We start from the raw sequence: 11054 nt of genomic DNA on the forward strand, positions 1-11054 counted from the left end.
CAAAACTACCAGAATCGCCACCACCAACAATATTATTCTTTTATTTTATAATCACTGAAAAATAAAAATCGAAATAATGGCCATATAATAAAACCTCAACACTCGGAAGTCATATACAATATTTCTCTATACCTGAAGTGTTATATGCCACCATTCTCAGAGCTGACCTTCAACTCTCCAAGTCATATAGTATTCATACCACCATAATTCCGACACCTTCTTCGATCCTAATGATGCCATTCAATTCCATCCCATCCCATCTAATTCCATCCCATCGGACATAATTTTCAAAGCTCACGCTTTTCAGTATACTTTTACGCGACTGGGTCTAGACCAAGCGGACGCCACCTAACAAAAAGTCTCGCGATGTTAATCTCTCGTCATTAGCATGCGCCATGAATGTCAAAACTTTGTCACACTGACTACTCACACGGACCACCCACACGGACCACCCACACGGACCACCCACACGGACCACCCACTCACACCGCCCACTTCTCGCCCATATAAAAAATACACTACTATTAAAACTTGATATTTTTAAATAAAAAATAAACTCATATTATTGTTCTCGCGCATTGTTTTATTCAGTTTTCTTCTAATAATAAAGTGTTTCTCTCAATCATTTGTAAAGCAGACATTGTATTTATGGGCAGACAAAAATGGTTTAAAAAAAAATTTTATTAATATTCAAATATATCGTCAGAATCTTAGTTCACCACCTATAAAGGCGGATCCATCCTCCACAGGGCGTAGACCTGTCCTGACTTCGTGGAAGAGAACGGAGTGGGGAGGAGATCGGGAACGCTGGGGTGTGAGGCTAGCTATGGGCTTAAAAAATAAAAGGTGAACAGGGAACGAAACTATCAATCTAAGCTAAGCTAAAGGGATAAACGAAAGCTATATCTAAAGACTACCCACTACGTAAACTAACTAGAGAGGGGAAACTAAACTACCCCACACCCACCACACCCACCACACCCACCACACCCCCCATCCACACCACACCAACACCCATCCATCCGACACGCCGCTGATTCACATAGAAAAAAGGTCAAGATTAGTATATCTATAGACTATACTACTCCCTCAACACAAATGAAAAGGAAATAATAGACTTACCATGCACAAGAGGAAAACAGAGATGGTCTGGCTGGCACTCTTACTAAATAACTGTGAAAAAATTTTATGCTTTCGTCATTAGATGATGACATAGCAGCATGCATAGAAAATTGTAGATCAATGGATTGATTGCTCTGATTAGAAGCAATATAAAGACTTTCATTTTAAAAACCCGAATTTCTTATATGGCTACCCATTTTCGTGAATTGATTTTATATAAAAATTTACTTGACACATATGTTATATATTAATATACTATTTCTTAAAAGAAAGGTTGTAAAACTGTACCACTTTAGTTGGAATATGAAAGAGAAAGTGGTCTATATATATATATATGTATAGACTATAAGAGCATATCAAGAGACTCTTTATATTATCCCAGCTTTTTATTAAAGCAAGTCTCATAAATTAAAAATATTATTGACATGTTTAAAATGCAATTAGTTTTTTTTTTATTTACCGAATTGCTATAGTCGATAAGAGCAGATATCTAGTCTTAGATTATATATATAAATGTATTACAAGAGAACTAAAAGTTTTCACAACTGGGCATAGTAATATATAATATTGAGAGTATCGGGTTTTTATATTAGATAATAAGCAAATATAATAACAAGAATGTTTTAATAAAACATATAAGAATAAAAGGAATCTATACTTTATATAAAGGTTTTGATATGGAATATATATCATAGAATTAACTTTTAGTTATATAATTAAATGTTATGAAAGAAAGAAAGCGCATATAGAAAAAAAAATTATTCTGAACACTCTAATAAACTGACATCATGTTCATCGCACTGCTTGAGATCTTTATTAGAAATAGATCCACTAAGAAAAAATTGGCAATTCAACTAGTGATTATAAAGAATGCTTATAATAGCTTTTAAAATCACTCTCTGAATCGCTCCTTTTTTGTAGTGATATAGTATCTTACTGAAAATTATATAAACTAAATAGGAATTAATTTAATATGTTCTTATAACAGTTTGATCCACGAAATAGCTCGATGGATCATTAACTATCGCATTGTTTTTTTCTTTTTATTAATATATTAAATGTGTGACAGATACTATATATATGTCTTTTCTTTAATCCACCACACACACATACGCACACTCACCCAATTGTCTACCAATATATTGGCTGAACTGGTACAAAATATACTTGATTGTATGTTCCTTTTATATTTTCTTACAAACTAAGGATTATAATCCATAATTCGGACAGAATGCACTTTTTTGTAAACTGTTATTACCAATTGGTTGCGCAGGCGGTTTTTGTGTATCAATAAGCTAAAATAACATAGCAGAATCAATTGACAGGGATACTGTTCCCCATACATAGACTTAAAAACCGCCTAGTTCTCACTTACAATCGCTCAGACAGGATGATATATTAAAGTGGCCTTCACTGCGCCATAATCATAACAAAAAAAACTTTTTTTTATGGTGGCTTGCATCCTCCTTCTACATTCCCCCATTCATCCATCCCGTCATCCTTTTTGAGAATATTCATTCCTTTTGGGAATCGTCATTCATATAATATTACATTTCATAGTAGACAGAAGTCGGCCCAGTATAAAAATAAAACATATGTATGATTAATAAGAACTACAATTTCAGTTAACCAATAAAAACCGAATATGTTATATCAGCAATATGGTCCTGTCCGGATCGGCCGCCTATTGAGCTCGATCTGGACTGAAGGGATATTTCCAACAATCTTGGGCCTTCGGAATCCAGAAGATAATAATATCGTAAAAACATATATGCTAGTAATAATAGTTTTGCTTTCTTATAAATATATAGCTTGTATCATACCTCTCTCAAATAATTCCAAAATTGTTCATATATCCTGTCTCCTCAAGATTCTAATTAAAATTAGATTGGGTTTAATCTATAGATAATAATACAAGATATATTGGAATATACTTCTATAGCCGATTTTTATTCCACGGTATATATTTACAAATCATTCACAATCGCATTGTTATTTATATTTTTGTTAATACTTTTAATGTATGATAGAAGCTATATATAATAATATAATTTAAACTATGTTTTCTAGTATGTTTCATAAATAACACACTATCCAGATCCATACAAATTCTTCTATAATTATACTTAATGAAATTGGATCAAAAAGCATCAAACATTTTACACCAAAAAAGCAAGAGCCTACAGAAAAATATTACCAAGTCAAAATGAAAAGGGTGATATTCATAAACCAAAAGTAACTTTCGAACTAAATATATATAAACTGTTATCATGTTTTGGATTATATTATCTTATATATGTTATTATTATTATTCAACACACTGGCACACACCAGAAGCTACTCCCGAACTATATACATATATGAGCCTCTATCATATTTTGGATATACTATCTTGTATATTTTATTATTATTATTCAACACACGGACACACACCAAAAGCTACTCCCAAAATATATATATATACGAGTCTCTATCATATTTTGGATACACTATCATATATATTTATTTTCCTTTTATTCAATATACGGTTACACACCAGAAGCTACTCCCAAACTATATATATATAACCTGCTATCATATTTTGGGCTTACTATCATATATTTTTCTTTTCTTTTATCCAACACACGCACATACGCACACTCGCACACTCGCCCAATTGTCTACCAATACAATTGCTGCACTGATACAAAATATACATATTGTCTATTTCTTTTTGTGTCTTTTTACAACCTAAGGATTCTACTCAATAATTCGGACAGAATGCACTTTTTTGTAAATTGGTATTACCAATTGGTTGCGCAGACAGCTTTGTGTATCCCTAAGCTAAAGGAACATAGCAGGGTCCATTGACAGGGATACTGTTACCCATACATAGGTTGAAAGACCGTCTTGTGATCACTTACAATCGCCCAGAGAGGACGGTATATTAAAGTGGCCTTCACTGCGCCGTAACCAAAATAAAATAAAAATTATATTTAACGATGGCGTCAATCCTCTTCCTACATTCCCTCCATCCCGCCATCCCACCATCCCGCCATCAACTTTACAAAACTACCAGAATCGCCACCACCAACAATATTATTCTTTTATTTTATAATCACTGAAAAATAAAAATCGAAATAATGGCCATATAATAAAACCTCAACACTCGGAAGTCATATACAATATTTCTCTATACCTGAAGTGTTATATGCCACCATTCTCAGAGCTGACCTTCAACTCTCCAAGTCATATAGTATTCATACCACCATAATTCCGACACCTTCTTCGATCCTAATGACGCTCTTACGCATATTTAAAAATTTCAACAAGCAACATTTGATATATGCTACTACATAATTTGACTTGGATTCACTCGTTTAATAAAGTGCGGATACTTCATACAAGGTTTTGTGTTTTTTTAAACACAAACATCAGACCATTTGTAGGAAAAGTGTAATATACACAAAACAAATGTTTATGTAACATTTATGTGTACACTGTGTTTATTTGATTTGCGACCTCTATTTTAATTCTCAATTTGGACTCTTAGCAGGTTCAAGCCAGTACTAACTCAGATATTACGGAAAACATTCCCGAAAATAATATATATCTGTGATGTACATATATTCAATTGTGAAACACACGGTTTATTATAAGAAATTGTCTGAGTATAGTAAAGTGGCTCAGAGTTTATAGTTTAAGTACAAACTATATTATTATATTTATATGTTTTTATAAAATATGTTTTTGCTATTTGCTATCTACGTGTAACCTCACAATCTTTTTATCATCTGAACTATATTTAAAGTAAGCACAGGAACTAATCGGATACATATATAATGACTATAATATATATATATATATATATTGAATTTTACCCGACCAAACCAGGTTCTCTTTTTATTGTATTAATCAAGACTTTTAAACTAGTACAAGCTTTCTTTAATTATTCTTCTTCGTTTATATTAATTATCAACATTTTATTTTTATTTGCTCTATATATTTAATTTTAAAATTTGATATCTTCGCATATCTCAAACAGTCAAATTTATATCAGCTTCTATCTGAAATATAAAAGTTTAGTAAAGCGTTATATTCACAAGTCTGAATTATTTTATTTTATGGAAAAAATATAGTCTTTTTTTTATCTTCGTGCCAACTTTGACAAGGATTTAAAATTTATTAATGGAAATGCTCCCATAATTTATGTTAAAAAAAAACTAAATTGAACTGATGGGTGAAGTGATTTTTTTTATCTAGAGTTGTGATGTTTGATTTTAAGAAAAGATAAAATCATCTAATTGTTAGAGATACTCTTACAAGTAATCGAACATATAGAATACAATCAAAGAAAGGCATATATTTCAGAATAATCTTCAATATATATATATATATCGATTGTTTAAGTCAGAGGTATCATAATAGTAAACTGATATAAATCGCAATTGCAATGTCTTCTTTAAACACAATAAGAATAAACAAATATTGAAGAGAATTAAAGGGAACAAAGACTCCATGTCTATAAATAAAATAAATTTATATAAAAGCGGATTTGATTTAATCAAATCAAAGCAGATGTTTAAAAAAATTCAATAAACAAGTGAAGGATAAATTGTTTTTAATATTTAATTATATATTTTTTTGTTTTTCTTTGGATTTTATTTTTATTATTATTATTATTGATAATATTCAATATTTAACTGATATTTAGAATGTATACTTGTTCTCAATATATTGTTAAGTGTTTTTTGTATAATAGTGTTTTTTTTTTCTTATTTTTTAATAAAACTTGATATTCCAACATCAAATAAAATTATTAAATTCTCAGTTGATAAGATTCTTAGTTTTGTTCTATTTCAGTTAGATATATTTGAAAATCTCATATAAATCAAATAAATATGTATATTTTATTAAATCTGACAAGATACAGCTCTTATAATAAGGATATATTTTTTTAGTCTATCTTTAAAATTCTTAACTAGGGAACATATTGTCCAATTTGACATTTCATATTAAATCCGTGTCTGATAAAATAGAGTGTTTCAAGTTTAAAGATCTTGAAGAATTCAAGGTTTTTATTTTCTATCCATACTCTATTAATTAGCTAATAACATCTAATATGAAAATATATTACTTAACTTCCCTACGTAAAGTCATGTAAAAAATAATCAACTTCTAAAAGTCTAAAAGAAATGTATTGAAGCTTTTTGATTTAGATATTTTTTACAGATACTTCACTAGTTTCAGAATCCTTTTAAGAAGCTGACTTACTTCTTACGTTCGCCGATGAAAATATCTAAATTTAAAACACCCTAATTGTATGTGTCCTGTCTTTTAATACTACTCAAATGGAGACTGAAAACATCACTTTCCCACTGCAGGAGTAAGTAGCGGATTTCAATTTTCAAGCTAATTCATACTCCGAATATTCGATTTATTTAAAAGCCCGCAGCGCCTCTTATTCCACTCGTTTTTTATTGTCTCTAGCTCTTTAATGCACTTGTTTTCAGCAAAAACGAATTACTAGAACGCAAGATAATTAAACATTTGGTTGAATTATGTAAAATACAAAATATATAAATTTGGGTCAATTCAAACTGCGGTTATAATTTATTTGTTTTTTGGTCTTTGTGGTACAGTGATTCAACTTTAATAAAATAGTACATATGCACTGAGTTATATTCAAGGTGCTGTAATAGTAAGTATATTAAAATCTGGAGTTTTGATTAGAACACATTGAAAAAACACATACAAATACACTTGTGTCAAAATTAACTGGTGATTGCATATACACCCACTGATTTTTTTTTATTTTTAATAATTCTATTGGGTTAGAGAGTGCATCTTTAGTTTTTATATGTTTAAATTCAAAAGTAGCTTCACGAAAAAACTAGAATTATAGCAAAAAAGGAATAACTATATTTTTTCAGAAAATAATTTTATTTTCAGATAATACGCACTTTCTGGAAATTATTGGTACAAAAACAAAAAACGATTTGGTGCAAAAATGGAATGCACGAAATGTGTGGTATACATACCACAATTGAGTGAAATACAAACTCCACAATCCAGAATGGATACTACAATTGCTAATGAACCTGGCAGGGTCACATCTCAGGAACGTAACACATATCAGGCACTCGTACACTTCACACTGCTTCAGTGATAACCAACCATTAACCGATAGAGATCTTAAATTAGGGAACCTGATATCTATATAAACAGTTATGATCTTCTTTATTAAATAAACAACATTCTCACAGTACTTATTGTTCCCTTTTAAAATCCTATTCGTATACCTCACGTGTATACGTGGAGTATTTTTCGTCTCAACACTGTTTTTTGTACTCAAATAAATAAACATGTTTTTACCACCTTCTATTAGCTAGTATATAACAAGCAACAAAAGCTATTTTATTTATTACTGTAGAGTCTCTGTGAATGAATAAATGTAACACATGTTTTCTTTTTACTTCATTATTAAAAGAAACACAGGCGTCTTGTCTTCTACTATTGAACAAAACTTTGAAGAATGCAATTGTACTGAATTCTTAGAAAATAATGATGGATACACCTTAGTATTAAAGAGAGCTGGTCAGCGTCATAGCAAGAAAGCAGCTTTAAACGATGCTTTTAGAAGCGAAATGGGTATTTCATTCACATTATAAGCTTTGCTGCTCTATATGCTGATACCTTTTATACTTCACACAGTTGTACTAAGATATTTAATGAATGATGATGCGGAGTGTAAGACATTTTTATTTGGGTATAAAAAACATCAACTTTCTTATTATATTCTATATGTGTAGCTAATGTAATCCAAAAATCTGGATCTGGGGAAGTTCTTGCTCGTCAGTCTGACTTACCCGTTTTAGATATCTCCCCTATGCCATTCGACAATATGTTTGTATAAAAGATAAAGAAAAAATCTAAAAACAAAGAGTGAAAAAAGTGTTAATTTTTTCTATTTTAAAGTAGGTATGTTTTCGAACAGCAGTATTCCTGAGAATCCTGTACACATATTCATTACAATATTCACCGTGCTATTTGCATCCCGCTAAGTGGTCAATAAGAGCGCATTTGTCTTGATCGAGTTCATCAACGAGCTCATGGACATTTGCAAGCAGGACTTTTAGCTTCCAACAAGTTTGTCTGGTTTTCAGCGCACGACGGGATTCTGTGAGCTGTCTAAAGGCATAAGAAGATTCGTGGCCTGCGAAGATTGTCAGGCAATTTACGAAGAAACTCAGTATGTTCCTTCTTGCTGTGTTTTTGCAAAAACACGTGCTAGTGAAGCTTGTAATTGTGAGTCGACGAGAAATCAACATCTAGCGCTTTGTTTCCGAGCATAGCTTCCATTACCAGTCGATCCAAAAAGCTCTCAGAATCCTCTTCAGTCGTCCTGGATTTGAAGAAAAGATATGCCAATGGAGTAGAGTTTAAGGTAGCGGGTACAGGGATTGACGTGTATGATGGTGAAGTTTGGAAAGAGCTCAAGGACAGTAATGGTATTCTGTTTGTTGAGCAACTTCGTTCGCTGATATTAACGCTTAACATAGACTGGTTTCAGCCGTTTGGCAATACCACATACTATTGCGGTGCGATATACTTGGCCATTAACAACTTGCCTCGTAGTGAGTGTTTTAAAGCCAAAACCATCATCGTTGTGGGTCATATGCCTGGTCCCAGAGAGCTCGAAACGGACGAAATCAACAGCTACACTGAGCCATTGGTATATGAGCTGGTACAGTTATATCACAGAATAAGAATGCCAACGTTTGGGTTTCTTGTTGGTGAGGTGATTTGCGCTGCGTTGATGATAGTTGCCTACGATATTCCAGTTGCCAGAAAGACCAGTGAATTTACCGCACATAATAGCACGTGTGTATTCTTCAAGTATACCCGCCATTTCACTCGACTTGCTGATACAATTCAGGTTGATTTCTGTGGGTTTAATGAATTTCGGTGGTGTCGGGTAGCTTTGAGAAGAATAGGCTACATGCTGAGAAGTGAAAGAGTGTAAGTACGCCCTCAGAAAGGCATCGCCTGGACGTCAAAAATGGTGCTCGATTGTCGTAGTTGCACCACCTTGGATACTTTGATCCAGTACGTGGAACGATCATTGATCCCATATACAACCTGTTCTTGGAGACAGCAAAAAGAATAATGGATCAATGGATCGAACGTGGTATTCTTGGAGACATGAATTTCATCGTCATGTGAAAGGTAGTCGATGATATGATTGTCCCTAATGGACATACAGTGTTGAGGAGCAAATTTGACAAGAAGTTTGCCGATATGAAAGCAGCCGAGTAGAAATCGTGGTGGTTGGTATATTCCCCCGTGGTGTTGAAGTTGATGCTCTCATCCTTGTAATTTAATAACTGGATCAATTCTGTCCACGCTTGCCGTCACCTCGTAAACCCAGTATTACATTCAATGATATTAATACCGCCTGTGGTATACACACCACAATTGAGTAAAGAACAGACCCCACAACCAAACACTGGTTCCTTCTTGCTAATGAACCTGGCAAGTTAACAATCTCCGGAACTGTTACACACCAGGCGCACGTACACTACACACTCATACAGTGTAAACCAACCATTACACAGCAGGGATTTGAATTACAGGGATTTTAATAGTAGCAGATATAAACAATATTATTTTGTCTCTTTAATAAATAATACTCTCACAGTATCTACTTTTCCAATTATTGAGATACTAACCCATAAACAATCCCGAATACCTCACCGCCCATAGACGCCTCAAAGAATTCTGTGAAGAATGCAACACCTTATACACTGCAACAATCCTCATATGTAACATGCGCCTGCACCTCCATCTTCGTGAAGCTATTTTCGATTTTGGGCTAGTGTACGGTTATTGGCTCTTTGGGTTCGAGAGGTACAACGGCCTACCCAAGAATATCAATATCAATGATAAAAAAAGGGTTTGAGGTCACATTTATCAGATACTTCCTTGAAGATATATACAAAAGCGACTTTATTAATACTGCTCTCGTATGCCCCACCCAAGCTCCCTTCCTTTCAGCCCTTTTTAAGCCTGTCTCTTCCCCCACAGATGACATTACCTCGCTATCTCCTTCCTCCGGAATTATTCATCAACCATTTATTTTGTGAGCATTTGCGGATTCTTCTGAAACTACCGGAATTCCTATCATAGGTAATTAACCTCTCCCACCTAAATCCTTCCCACTTTTAATTAGTAAACCTTCTTGAATGGGTGATATTGATTATATCCATTCGTTGGTATACTACAAATTTGTATATCTCACCCCTCAATTTCGTCAATTACCACAATGCCGATGCTTCTCCATTCTTTCTTTGTTGATAATCAAATCATAAAATTGGAATCAATCGACATCCTTGGTCAAGTGTTTTATGGTAATAATGGCACCACTGGTCGTGGATCATATTTACAATCGTTGTTTCTTGAAAGTGATATTACCGGAACTACATTTATTTGTCAGATACAATATGTCTTTATATATTCCTTCACTCCTTCTCTGACTCCGTTTATTTTAAAACTCACCTCACTCAACACGATTAACATGTGTTTGCATTCGTCAGCTGACTTCCTTTGCTTGTAGATAGATGACGAGAGAAAGATGGAATAGACATTTGTGGTTCAATACCTTTGCCATCAAATTTTTATTCAATTCTGCCCGTACATAGAATCTCTTTATAAGTAACAAGTGCTAATCATACAATAGAGCTTGTCCAAAAAAACTAGTGGTTGCCTTACCAAAAAAAAACAGCAATAAATACCCTTCTTTCATTCATTTCTTTTTTTTTAAAGAAAAAGAAAAGTAGATGACTGAAAAAAAAGGACAGAGCAAAATAATTACTGCCTCTATATAAATCGTCAGCATTGATTTGGTGGAGATGATAATAAATAAGATGAGATAAACAATAATTTTATTATTT

General features: G+C 32.9%; 1 protein-coding gene across 1 annotated transcript; it reads left to right on the plus strand.

Annotated features, from left to right (window-relative positions):
- Nucleotides 1-144: 144 nt before the first annotated feature.
- Nucleotides 145-1037, plus strand: PHYBLDRAFT_151315 (hypothetical protein; the record flags this gene model as incomplete). Its single annotated transcript, XM_018432665.1, has 4 exons — nucleotides 145-189; nucleotides 333-401; nucleotides 707-846; nucleotides 938-1037. 4 exons carry the CDS (start codon nucleotides 145-147, stop codon nucleotides 1035-1037), a joined length of 354 nt encoding a protein of 117 aa, XP_018285456.1.
- Between the last annotated feature and the right edge of the window lie 10017 nt (nucleotides 1038-11054).

This window comes from Phycomyces blakesleeanus (assembly GCF_001638985.1).
Source record: "Phycomyces blakesleeanus NRRL 1555(-) unplaced genomic scaffold PHYBLscaffold_29, whole genome shotgun sequence".
NCBI classification, from domain to species: domain Eukaryota; kingdom Fungi; phylum Mucoromycota; class Mucoromycetes; order Mucorales; family Phycomycetaceae; genus Phycomyces; species Phycomyces blakesleeanus.